The 14,011-nt window shown below is 43.0% G+C and overlaps 1 protein-coding gene across 1 annotated transcript in view; it reads left to right on the top strand.

Moving 5' to 3' along the window:
• Positions 1 to 7,408: 7,408 nt before the first annotated feature.
• Positions 7,409 to 14,011, top strand: part of Arhgap18 (Rho GTPase activating protein 18) — a 214,178-nt gene continuing 207,575 nt past the window's right edge. The window contains exon 1 of the mRNA XM_028877380.2: positions 7,409 to 7,654. Coding sequence (XP_028733213.1) covers positions 7,542 to 7,654 — 113 coding nt within the window. The 5' untranslated portion in view covers positions 7,409 to 7,541. The remainder of the gene's footprint in view (positions 7,655 to 14,011) is intronic.

The following is a 14,011-nucleotide window of genomic DNA, read 5'->3' as shown; positions in this document are numbered from 1 at the left end:
GATACCCCCAGCTTAAGAACACATCTTGAGAACACAAAACAGGACATATAATATGAGGAAAATTATCTCTCCAGTTTGAGAAGTAAAACTGAACACCCAATTTCACTATTATACTCACATTGGGGATGAGGTATGTAACAGTAGGACATCGGTTGGCTCATGCCCCACCTCCCCATCTCACTGACACTGAGGTTTGAAACCAAATTGCCATATACAAGCACATTAGCCTGCAGAAGTTTAATAGTCCAGTGAGCCAGATGACTCTTTTAAGAAATGCTAATCATGGAATGGCATCTACCATTATCTAGAGGCAGGTTTGTTCCATGGACTTTAGGGAATAATACTTGATGGCTTTTGTGAGGAGGCCTGAGGCAAGGTTTCCAGAGTTCAGCTTAGTGTCATCATAACAATGTGCTGGGATCTACTGTGGGGAACACATGGAAACATAAGATAAATCCAGATCCAGATCCTGTCTTTAAGGTATATATATATATATATATATATATATATATATATATATATATATATATTAGGGTAAATGTTTGGTGATGAGTAAGGCAACTGAGCAAGTACTCTCCAACCCCTGACTACAGGAAATGCCACTCACAAAGGGCCTCCACTCTTCTAAAAGTCAATCCTGCATGGGCCAAGCTGAAGCCACACTCCAAGGCTAGGACAGAGTACGGCAGAGGTCCCCGGGCAGCACAGTCCTGGAAAAAATCCACATTCCTCAGATGGAGGAAGACTGGCTTAAGGATCTCTTCTGAGATTTTATTATACACAACTTTGTTCTCCCTCCTCCCCTCCCTTCCTCCTTCACTCCGCCCTGTCTCCTCTCTTTCTCTTCTGTCCCTCCTTCTCCTTTCTTCTTGTTTCCTCTTCTGCTTCCTTTGTTCCTCCTCTTTCTCCCCTCTCCCCAAGGTCATGCTTACATCATAGTCTGATCACCATAGTCCTGGCTCCTACTCCATTTTTTTGGTCTTGAAGATTTTCTCAAACGAACCTATCTTGGCTGCTTGGCTCCTTTGAGAACTCACTTATACACATGAGTACAAAATATATGAAAATGCAGAAATGTTAATTTGGGGGCTGAAAAAATATCTTAGTTAGAGGCATAGCTTGGCATAGATGAAGCCTTTCCTTCTACCCTCAGCAACACATAAACTGGGCATAGTGGCCTGTAATCCCAGCACTTGAAGAGCAGATGCATGAGGATCAGAAGGTCAAAGTCATCCTTGGCTACAAAGTAAATTCAAGGCCAGCCTGGGCTACAGAAAGCTGAGTCTCAACAAACAAACAAACAATGGGGCTGGAGAGATAGTTGTAAGCAGAAATTTCTGTTCCACAGTAGCTCCCAAATAACCGACTCAGAGGCTTAATATTAATTATAAATGCTTAGACAATAGCTCAGGCTTGTTACTAGCTAACTTTTACATTTTAAATTAACCCATATTTCTTATCTATGCTTTGCCACATGGCCTGCACCTTTTCTCAGTATGGCATACCCATTTTACTTCTCCATGTGTCTATTGGCAACTCCAGACTCCACCCCTCTCTCTTCCCAGTCCTTAATTTGGTTGTCCTGCCTATACTTCCTGCCTGGTTACCAGCCAAGCAGCTTCTTATTAACAATGAGTGCAACACATTTTCACAGTGTACAGGATCATTCCACAGCAGATAGCTCAGTGGTTAAGAGCACTGACTACTTTTCTATAGGACCTGGGTCCAATTCCCAGTAGCCACATGGTGACTCACAACAGCCTGTCACTTCAGTTCCAACATATTCAACACTCTTTCTGGACTCCCTCAGATACCAGGCATGCCAGCATGTGGTATCAGATACCACAGCATGTGGTATACAGACATAGAGGCAGGCAAAACAACCACACACATAAAATAAAAATTTAAACACGAACAAAGAGAAATAAAAAGAAATATTAATTTGGAAAACATATCTCAGCTGGGCGGTGGTGGCATACACCTTTAATCCCAGCAATTGGGAGGCAGAGGAAGGCAGGTCTCTGTGAGTTCGAGCCAGCCTGGTCTACAGACTGAGTCCCAAGACAGCCAGGACTACACAGAGAAACCCTGACTCAAAAAACCAACAACAACAACAACAACAAAAAAAAAAAAAAAAAAGGAAAACATATCTCAGAAAAAAAATGGATCTTGATTTTAAGAGCTGGGTTGGGTAGAGGACATAGGACAAGTAGTTGGCACATAGATCAGCAAATGGCAAGACAAAAGCACATCTCAGGCACGGCTAGAATGTGAAGTACACGGCCAAGTATAATGGGAGCCAATGGTGCCAAGGTAGAAGGGGCCATGGGAAAGCTCTCAAATACTGGGGACTGAATCTACTACAGCCTTGCACATGCAAAGCAAGCGGCCTACCACTGAACTGTTCCCCCAGTTGAGAAATTTAGTATTATTTTAAAGCATTTCAGCATTTTGAATAGGAAAAATTGAGAAGTTTATCTCAGACAAAAGGCTTCGTGACTGCGAGTAGAAAATCTAGTTCATTGACTTTAAACAGACTTTATTGGTCCAAGGCAGTAGTTTCTCAGTCTGTGGGTTGTGATGCCTTTGGGGGAGTCAAACAACCTTTCACATGTGTTGCATGTCAGACATTTACATTACAATTCATAACAGGAGCAGAATCACAGTTATGAAGTAGCAAGGAAAACAATTTTATGGTTTGGGGTCACCACAACATGAGGAACTGTATTAAAGGGTCACGGCATTAGGAAGATTGAGAATCACTGGTCCAAGAGGTAAGGTGGGCATTTGGGTGTGTCAATCAAATCAGGGGTTCAAGTTTCTCACCTTTAGCTTCGTTTTGTCCAATGTCGGCTCCTTCTTCAGACCAAACTTTTCAGGAATAAAGGTAGTTCCTATAGCATTAGGGATGCCACACTCCCTGGTTTACATCTGCCACACCAGTGGATTTGTATGAGTCTTGAGGAATGAACATTTCTAATACCACAGACCTGCCTGGCCTCTTCCTTAGTTAAACCCGAGTCACAATATTAGTTATTCTTTTCATTATTTTGACAAAATACCAAAGAGAAGCAACCTAAGGGAAGAGTGTTTATTTTTGGCTCATGACTTCAGAGGCAACTCATGACAAGACGGTTCTGCAGCAGGAACATGAGGCAGCTGGTCTAATTGCATTCATTCTTAAGAAGCAGAGAGAAATGAACGCTGGTGCTCAGTGGTGCCCCCATTTACCCTTTTTATTTTATCTAGAACCCAGTCCATGGGCTCCTGTTGTCCAGATCCAGAGATGTCTATCCCAGATGATTCTAAATTGACAATGAAGATTGTCAGTCTCTATGTTGACAATGAAGTTGACAATGAAGATTAACCGCTACAGTCTCTATGACCTGTTTCTTATTCAGTGCATGGTGAGGGTGTGCTGCTGCCATCATACCAACCAGCGCAGTCAAACGCCTTCAGCTAATGAGCTATTGAGGTATGAATGGATAAAGACTAGTAATCTCATTAGAGAAAGCTCATTCTGTCAAAGCAAGAAACAAATTTTGCTGTAATGGTAAAGAAACTTTGAGGGAAGAGACTCTTGGCAGACTGTGATGTCTATTCTTGGTTGTCAACTTAACCTTCTGAAATTAATTAAAACTCTGAGTTTGGCCCTTAGCACTACACAAACTCGGTGAGGTAATACATATCTATAATCCCAGCCCTTGGGAGGAAAAGGCAGAAAAATCAAAAGTTGAAGAACATTATTGGCTATAGCAAGTAAGAAGCCAGTCTGGCATGTATTAAGAACCATACTTAAAAAGAAAGGAAGAAAGAAAGAAAGAAAGGAAGGAAGGAAGGAAAGAAGGAAGGAAGGAAGGAAGGAAGGAAGGAAAGAAGGAAGGAAGGAAGGAAGGAAGGAAGGAAGGAAGAGAGAAAGAGAGAGAGGAAGGGAGGGAGGAAGGGAGGGAGAGAGAGAAGAGACAGACAGAGGAAAAATAAAAGGAATATATATAGAGAGAGAACAATAGCAGAGTTAAAGATTCCAAAGAGGAAGGGTTTTACAGAGGAGTGAGAACATGTAACTGAGCACTAAAGCATCAAGTCAACTTGGAATTGTCCTTGTTTTCAGCTTTAAGCTCTGCTTCCTTGGGGGAAGGTACCTGAAGCATGGGACTGTGATCTAGACTAAGCATGGGTCAACTCCAGTGCCAAACAGCCTAGAGTTCACACCCACCTTGCTCTACCTGCTAGCTCTTAAACCATCTTGGGCTCTTCAAGCCTCAGCTTGCAGCCACAGCAGCAGATAATAATATTCTCTGACCTTTCATTTACTGACTGTTGTTTGTGTACGTTTTTTTTCCCAACATTTCCAAGCATGTTATTTCGTATTGACAATTTTGAATGTGAAATTGTGGTACATGCTACTAAGAGACGCCTCTGGTGGTAACTAAACATGATGCTTACAAAGAACTAAACTGTGCCTGGGAGATCAGGAGGCACAAGTTAGTGATAGCTATGACCTTGGCATTAAAACTGAGAAAGTCTTGGTTTTGGTAATGAGGACACCATACACAATGTTTAAGAGGCAAGTTCCTGGTGTATCAAGAACAGCAAAAAAAAAATTGATAAGTTTTTAAATTTGTAGGAAGTGGATGAGGGGGAGGAGGTGAGCTTCAGCCACGAGGCTGAGTGAATGAGCCCGGGGCCTGTAGTAGCAGTAGGTGAATCTCTATTCCTGCTTCTTTGGTGTTGGAATTAAAAGGCGTAGGACAGGGCTGGGGTCGAAGATGGCTCAGGCAGTAAAGTGCTCACCTGGCACACCTGACCATGAGGACCTGAGTGCCATCCCTAGAATACGCCAGAAAGGAAAAGAGAAGAAGCAAATAACAAAACCCAGTCTGGGACTGGTACCTAATTGTTATTCTAGTGCTGGGAGGAAGACAGAAGGATCCCTGGGGCCTGCTGGTTAGTCGAGCCCAATTGCTGAGCTCCAGGCTGATGGGAGACTCTGTCTCAAAAGAGAAGCATGGCATGGCATTTCTGTGGCCTTCAAATCATGCAAACACACACACACACACACACACACACACACACAGATTGATTAATTGATTGATTAAAAGGAGGTGGTAGAGGTATATAAGTGCCTAAGTAAGACCAACACATTGTCCTCATTGTCCTCTGTCACATGCTCATACATGGTACAGAAACACACACACACACACACTAACCACAGAACGACTCTACCCTCGTCATCTGGTCTTGTCAAGTCTGCACAAAGCAGCCCATATCCTCCCTTTCCAGCTATTGGATCTTTGCTTTGGTTGATTCTGAGAAAGTTCTTTCCCCTCCTGGCATCACCTCCTCTAGGAAATGTGTCTAGATGAATGGACTCCATCACTTTCCCAAGTGGCCACCCCATAGGAGGATTCCTTCCTGTGCCGACATCTCTTCTGAAAGCCCATGATAACAATAGGGCAGATGTCTAAAATCATAGACACAAATGCCCAGCGGGCTCTGCACAAGTGAGGAAATACTTCACTGCTGGTAGTCAGACAGAATTCAACTAGAGACAATTCGAAAGCCGTGGTGATAACGTGGTGAACCCTGAGGAGTCGCAGGGTGGGTAGCCAGATGGGACTCGGATCTTAGGAGACATTCAGCATTTCTAGGGGGGAGATAGAAGGTTGTAGAGAAAGGAGCAGTGGGATGGAGAAAGGGGGAGGAAGGAGGAGAAGGAGGAGGAGGAGGAGGAGGAGGAGGAGGAGGAGGAAAAGGTTTTTCTGCCCCTTGGGACTGGATTAGTGAGACTAGGAGACACCTGTAAGGATTCCGGGACTTCCTGACTCCCAGCTCACTTCCATATTTCCCAATGAATTTAAGAAAAATAATAATTGTGCTGGGGGAGGGGGGGGTAGTTGTGGGGCACCCATGCCATAGTGTGTCTGTGGCAGCCAGAAGACAACTTTGTAGAATGGATTCTCTCCTTCGGGGGATGAAACCAGGTCTCCCGGACTGCCCAGCAAGTGTATTTGCCTGCCAAGGCATCGCAGAAGCTCTTTCCTATGGACTTTTAACAGGCTGGGCTTTCAGGCTATTTCAGGCTCTTTGAGCCATGAAAGCCTTTTAAATTCGCCCTCTGTGGACTTGACAGTGTAACAGTGTAGCAGCTTTACCAAATGAAATCATTTCTTTATCCACAATCCATGGAGAGACCTTGTTGGTTTCACTAGTGGCAGAGTACAGGCTGTGAACTTGGCTTAGCCCCAGCAGGGGAAGTAGCAAGTTAGGGGCAGGGAAAAGAGAAGGCAGAAAAAAAATGACAATTAAAACGTCAAAATACAAACCATCAACAGGCCAATTTGCTTATGGTGGAAATGTACAGTGTATTCTATGTTTAAATACTTGACTAGCCCTATTGGGAAGACAGAGGTCAAGGGCCAGGATCTTTGTTCATATGAAATTCGAGCACACTGACTCTCCAGTTAAGAGTAATGAGCAGATTACCTACCAAACCTGGAGTCCATCCTCTCACAAACATTAAGAGTCCTTGCCCTTTATCAAGCGTGGAGCAAAGATTTATGTTTACAATCTGGAATTAGCAGATGTTCTCTACTGACATTGAGGGTAACACTGAAGTTTCAATGTGTATGTTACTAAAATATATAGATTAACCTATATATCAGCATAATCTATAAGTTAACATTTCCATCTCACATATTGCAAATCACTTTATAGAACACTGCTTTAAGATATTAGTCTAGGCAGCAGATTATACACTCGGAGATCAATAATTTTGTGGCTCATTGCTTAAACTTTCAAACACGGGCAATTTTATACCTAAGCCATCAATGATAGTAATGGGTTTCCCTGCTTATGCCAGGGGCGTTTGACCCCAGGGGCGACTTAATTGCACAGGGACAGTTAAGATTAAAAGCTATCGATAGCTTCCAAATCGGTCCTGTCAACCTGTCAAAAGAATTGCTAAATCCACAGCAATGTGTCTTTGTTTTTCTTTTACAGCAGAAGGGTGAGGAAGGAGGTCATGCCCAAATTTAAAATTACCTCCACCGAGGTACTCATCTTGTACCACTTCCTCAGTATCCCTTTTTCATATTTAGAGATGTCAACAGTTGACAGGCCCTGGAGAGACAGCAGGGGCCTGAGCATGCTCAGTAGACCGCCGCTTTCTGTGCTTGCAGAGAGCTTCCCTTGGCACAGCAGCTCGCTCTAGACCTGAAGGCAGCTGGCTTGTGCGCAGCTGCTGCTCCTCGCTGGAAAGCCGATCGCTGCCTAGCGCCGGGCTTTGGATCCTCAGTAGCAGCTGAGCAGTCAGGGGTCCTGAGTGTGCACCAGCTGAAGCTTGTGCAGGCTCTCGGTGCTTGCGGATCCTCCTCCTCCTCCTCTGGTGCCCACGTGCCCGCAGTCCTTAAAACAGCTGCTGGGATGATGGAGCAGAAATGACAGGTCCCGGATCCCGATTAACCGGAGGGGCCAGTGAGAGACCCAGAGAAGGGGTGTCGCGCACAGAGTAAAGCGACTCTCGCCGAGCACTGGTGATCATGTTTTCTCATGATCACATTGCCTCACTTCTTGGGACTCTGGGGTCCCCTGCTCACGACCTGCGGAAGACAGTTACAGCCGTGACTAGGCTCGCACACTGCTTTCACCGCAGGTAAGGCGAGCGTCTCTGCACATTTGGTTAACTTAGAGGGTTGGCAGATCTCAGAGGGAGGGGTAAAGGGCTTTTAACTATTGATGATATTCCCACAGCAGCGTTAATAGTTTGTTCCTAACGGAGACTGACGAAGGAATCTTTCTAGGATTAAAAATAAAATAAATAAATAAAAATAAATCCTTTCTGATTGAGATTAGACACCGCATTCTTGTTCCTTTTGACTTAAATCTCTTTGGACCGACCACCTTGGTAGAATCTTGCCTTGACCCTGCCACTTAACTTTTCATTTGCAAGCTCAGGATGAAGGTAATTTATTATTTTTAAAAATGAAGATTCCTTTTTTTTTTTTTTTAAAGGAAAGGAACTTCATGCAATACAGGCAAATTGCTTAAAACAAAACAAAACCAGCAAAAAAAAAAAAAAAAAAAAAAAAACCCTCCAAATAATTACCATCTCAGCCAAAAAGAGAACAGCTGATATTAAGGTTCGACATTAACTTGGTCAGTACTGAACTGAAGCGGACTGCGTGCATACTGCACTCATCTGACATTTTTATTGTGTCAAAAAGTGTCCAGGATTTATTTCTTAGAAAAAAAGCACATAACTTTGTGTAATGTTATCATTCATATATCACTTGAATATCGTACAAAACAGGCTCTCTGCAGGAGACATCAGCTGAAAAGGGGAGGACCATTTTCCAAATGCAGTTAGGTGTGTGTGTGTGTGTGTGTGTGTGTGTGTGTGTGTGTTGGAAACTGTGGTATCAGATTTCCAGATGGCTCTTCATATAAGGAAAGCAGGAGAATGGTGGGCCTTTGAAACTTAAACCGAAAGCTTTTGAATAAAATTAAACACACATTTCCGAAGAAAATGCATCCAAATGGCCATTTAATTGCAGCTACAGCTTCCATTGCTACCAGTTTGCCTGGATGTTTGCAAAAAAAGGGCGTACTCTGCAAGCAAATGACGTGGGGATATAGCATTGTGAGTATTACCTGATCTTCAGCAACCTGATCAGTCGGCCAGGAAGATGCCTTCTTCCGACTTTGACATTAGCTGTCTTCACTCTTACTTAAATGATGAGCATTAATAACTTACCCAAAATAGTAACTTACTTCTCTTAGATCTCAAAAGATTGGAGTTTTTGTTTGTTTGTTTGTTTGTTTGTTTGTTTTTTCCCTATCGAAACTAAAACAAAAAGAAAAACTCTGGGAGCTAAAGCAGAAGCAAACCACAAGGCTGCATGTGTCTCTCAGTGGTTAATAGTTGGAGAAAAGTTGGACTTTGTGGGCAGGGCTTTTAAAGTCTTTATGAAAATGTCCGCTAGCACTTAGGATGCGTTCCTTTGTGGGCACATGTAACCGTAAACAAGTGACGCTGTCACTCTGGGCACAATCAGCTGTTGCTTTAACACCCACTTTATTACGGAATTGATGCTAACCCTCCCTCTCACCCCTCCCCCTCCCCCATCCCTCCTCCCCCCACCCCCATAAGCCCTTGCTCTTCTCCACAGCAGATCTATACAAGTTGTGAACATGGACCTGACACATGAGATTAAGGCAGGTAGACGAGGCCAGGGAGGTGTGCCTCGGCCTTGAAAAGGGCCAATTAAGGATAATGACTGCAGCCAGTCAGCACCTTGTAACAAAGCTAGATGAAAAGGGACACAAAGCACAAACTTGAGCACCTTGCCTCTAGGGCGGGGGCTAAAACTCCCCGTTTCTAGTTTGTTCTGAAGTAGAAGACCCTAACTGCATTGAATTAGGCAGTTTTATAGCACAAGAGAAAGTAGCTCTTCATTGGTTTCCCTGGAGACCCATGCTACCCTCCTCCTCCTCTTCATTACCATTATTATTATTATTATCTAAATACACAGGTAATAATACCATTAGCAACAGCCTCACTATGAGCACTTTGCTTACCTGTGACCCTGCAAAAGCCACCAGGAATCCCCTGTTAAGCCTGCCTCTGACTTGCTCACAGTGTAGATCTCCAAGGTCTCCATTCACAAGTCTCTCTGTGCAGTTAACATAAGCCATGTCTTTTTTCAGAATCCCCCAATGACCTAATACCTTACTTGAGAAAATAACCACAAAACAAAACAAAAAAAGCCATCTCCCAGACCCTTGCTTTGGCTAGTCTTTTCTCTCTGTGGGGCAATGGCTTTTGGAAAGCGTGTTTCTAAGTCCTTACTTAGAAGTAACTGTGCTGGGTGTAATTTGACATGTAACGCCCTGTTAAACTCTCTTGTACGCAGTCACCTGGAATATCTTCATCAAGAAGAAGAAGAAGAAAACGATAAAGTTATTTACGTATTTGAATGTGCCGGGTAGACAGTGTTTTGGGCTTACTCTCTCCTCTTTCTCCATCTCTTAATTTGGACACAGGAGGAGGAGTCAAAATGTGCAGTGCAAGTCTTGGTGCTTTCCATTTTAAAGATTGTGAGACTTGTCAGAGCTAGGAGACTCTCCTCTTTTACTGAGTTCCATCCTCACTGGGCACCATCAGTGTATCTCCAAAACCAGGCAGGAGGGGGATGAGGTTTCTTATAGAGTGTTAAGCTGTGAAGCAAGGCCTGGTGTGGATTTCATTTTCTCTTAGCAATTGAATAGGACTAGACAGATCTCCAGTCCTAACACACCTAAGAGCATGCTTTCCTTGCCCTTCATTGTGTGGGAATGTGTGCCTGCCTCTATTATTTCTCCCGACTTTTTGAGATGCACTTAGTGTTTAGTATTTGTACAAAATTTACCTGTGGCCTGTTTATTCTCAAATCCTGGACAAGAAAATATCCAAGGAGTTTCACTAGACATCTTCATGAATAAAAGTGCTTTTGTTCCATTAATGAAGTCTAGGTCTTTCAAAACTAAGCACCTCATCAGGAGTTTTCAGCCAGTTTAAAGGAGCTAATCAATTATATTTGTATAACATTCAAGGTTTTAGTCCTGGTTCTTTGCTGGCTCATTTTCAATTGATTGAAGGAACTTTCCATTACTTAGATGACCCCCTAGTTTTTATCTTAGTGATTTATAAAAGAAGATAACTGCCTCTATGCAGGATGAGAAATAAATGTTAACAGGAATCTAGGTAAGAAACCTGAAATGTCCAATTAAGTCTAGGATTGATATACTTGTGTCCAAATTTGCCAAGGAGTCCATACCATCCTAAAGAACGTTGTTAGCTCCAGTCAGGACTTTGGGATTGCCACTGCTAGGAATACAGCCTGAGAACCCAGACACATGCTGAGCTTTGAGAAAGCCTGGCTCTGGTTCTCTGTGGCATTATTTGGTCAAGTAGCCCAGCAAGGGAAGATAAGTGTAGGTCATGGCTAGCATCTTTCAAACATTCTAGTCCTCAGAATCTGAATATTTGGACTTTCTTAGAGCTGTGAAGAGCTAAGAAGTAGCATGGAGTAAAGCTTTAGATAGATTCACAGGAACATCACCCCAGTGAGCCTACCCCAATGCAAGCAGGAGCTGGGACTGATCTAGGAGTAGAGTTAAAAACAGGGAACATAGTCCTGTGGTTTTTGTTTGCTTTGTCTTTGTTATAGAGATGCTTTGTTACATACAGCAGAGTTCACTGAAGGATATAGTGTGTCCATAATAAGAGTCAATGTGTGTGTCTGAAAAAGGCAGTGTCAGCAATGTGTGTAAGCAGGGTGAGGAGGTAAGGCCCACCAGGTGCAAGACACAAAGATGTAGGAGACCAGGCCAGTTATGGACTGCAAAAACTGAATTTCTATTTTATTTTCAATTTAAAAACATTTGAAAAATTTATACCTGATTACTGTATTTGCATTTTCCACCCACTTCCTCCTCCCCACTGCGACTCCTCATTATCTCCCACTCCCTCTCAAATTCATATCGTCTTTAATTATATTGTTACATGTATGGATACACACACATACACACAACCTACTGCATCCATTTAGTGTTACTTGTATGTAAGTATATATACTTGGGATGGGATAATCTATCAGGGAACTTGTCCCTAGAGAAAAATTGACTCTTGCTCAGCAGCTATTGATTGCCTGGAGCTCTTCATCTACGAGAGGGACCTTGTGAATTTTCCTCCGTTTATGTTGACATGTTAATTGGTGACGTCATAATGCAGGTCTTATTTAGGCAGTCATATAGTTGAGATTTCATGGATGAAGCTTCCTTTTCATGTTGAGAACAATACATGAAATTTGTGGGTAAATGCATAGAACTGGAAAATGTTATACTGAGTGAGGTCACGCCGACCCAGCAAGACAAGTGCAGCATGTTCTCTTCTCCTTGTGGGTCTTAGTTCCGGGTCTTTGGGTTTGAGTATATAACCTGAAGTAGCCAAGGAAGCAGAAAGGGATCATGGGGAATGGAGAGGAGACTGGATTTTTAAGGTACAGCAGAATTCACTGAAGTATTTCACACTTGCAAGTATGGCAGCTTCGTGAAAGAAAAATGCACACAGTAGGACTAAGAAGTTATGCAGTCAAAACCAGTGCACCGTAGGTATCATTGGGTCTGGATTGTTGCTTATTAGCAGTTTGCATTTTCAAGCTCGAGGGACTTTTCACCTGACTTGTTTTATGAAATAAGTGTGTACTGGTTTGTCTCCAGGTATCTAAAATTCAACAGCCATGACAGAGCAGTTTGTGTTGGTAACCCAAGCTAGTCTTCATATCGTATTTCCTGTCTCAGTTAGGAGTTGCAACCTTTTTTGTTTGGTTTTGATTTTGGTTTATGAGACTGGTCTTGAACTTATGATCCTTGGAGCGAAGGCTTCCAAGTGTTGTAAATGTGAGTGTGCACCAGCCCACTCAGTCAGGAGTCTTACTTTTCTTTTCTTTCTTTTTAATTTTTATTTTCCAGTCAGGGCTTCTCTGTGTAGCCCTGGCTATCCTAGAACTCACTCTGTAGATCAGACTGGCCCTGAACTCACAGAGATCCTGCCTCTACCTCCTGAGTGCTGGGATTAAAAGGCCTGTCATCACTTTCCAAAAGAAAAGGAAGAGGATTCTTCCAGAAGACTATCTATGCAAATTCAAAAAGACCATGCATAAACATTTCTCCCCTTTATTCTACAAGTGTTTGCTTTAGTTCAATCAACCCTTGACTGTTTGCTGTGATAAACACTATCCTGGAATGGTCCCTGTTGACATTTGATATCAAAGTTCCCCTACAGGCTTAGATGTGTCAATTCTTGTTCCTCAGCTGGTGGCACCTTCTGGGAGGTTTTGCAACCCCTAGGAGTTGGAACCCAGCTGGAGGAAGTAAGCTGCTGAGGTGCAGACCTTTTGGGTCTGAGCGCCACATCTGGCCCTGGTCTTTGTTTCCTAATCTGCAAGATCAGAGTCAAAGACACATGCTCCTGTGACCACTGACCACACCACCATGGACTGTGCCCTCAGAAGCCACAAGCCAAAACGAATCCTTTCTTCCTTAAGTTGCTTCTGTTCAGGGTTTTGATCACAGTGATAAGAAAAGTAACTAACACAATCCCCTATTGTGTCCTCTGTGTTTGAGGACAGTTTTCTTATCTTCTCTTTCCTTTCTTTTCTTAAGCTTGGTTTTGGCAGTTTTAACTTATTTAATACCACATATCTACACAACTCTCAACTTCCCAGATGTCCACCTCGGTTTATCCTAGTTTTCCGTCTTCTTCCCTTCCTTTTACGAGCTCTTTTCCGACTTCCTCCACATTGAGCTGTAAGGCCCCTGCACCTGCTATTTCCTCCAGTTAGATTTCTTTTTTTTTAAAACTTTTGTCTACAAGTGGCATAATCCTATCCACGGATTCAGACTCTGGCCTAATGTCATCTGTTTTGTGACTCCAGAGCTTGGTGCTACCATATCCTCACCTGTAGAATAACATGATCAATATTAAAGCATTGTTTCTAAGTGCTTAAAGGCTTGTCTTCTACTGGACCCCCGTCAATGTGACTTCAGCTTCAATGTTTGGTTCTACGCACGTGGATGTACCTAACTGGCATTTTATTGGTTCAAAAGTGATACGTGGACAAATGACATTTAGTACCTCTTTCTTTAGCGTCTGTCCTTAAGCAGCTTCCAGATTGGAGATGTTTGTGCTTACAAGAATATGCTCATTTCTTGGTATGAGCTGGGTATGTTTTGCTCTGTTTCTGTATTTCTTCCCGGGGTTTTCTGAATTTTCTTACACTTAGGAGTTGGGTGAATTATAGCCCTGGGGCCCAATCTGGCCTGCTAGCTGGTTTTGTAACTGAAGGTGTCATCAGAACAAACTGCTTCCGTTCACTTCTGGATTGTATGGGACACCTTTGAGGGTTTGGGACAGAAGCCATAGGACCTGTAAAGGAGAAAATGCTGACGTTGTAGCTGAAGTTCGTTG

The sequence above is a fragment of the Peromyscus leucopus genome, chromosome 8a, assembly GCF_004664715.2.
Source record: "Peromyscus leucopus breed LL Stock chromosome 8a, UCI_PerLeu_2.1, whole genome shotgun sequence".
NCBI classification, from domain to species: domain Eukaryota; kingdom Metazoa; phylum Chordata; class Mammalia; order Rodentia; family Cricetidae; genus Peromyscus; species Peromyscus leucopus.
This window is presented reverse-complemented; position numbering and strand designations above follow the sequence as displayed.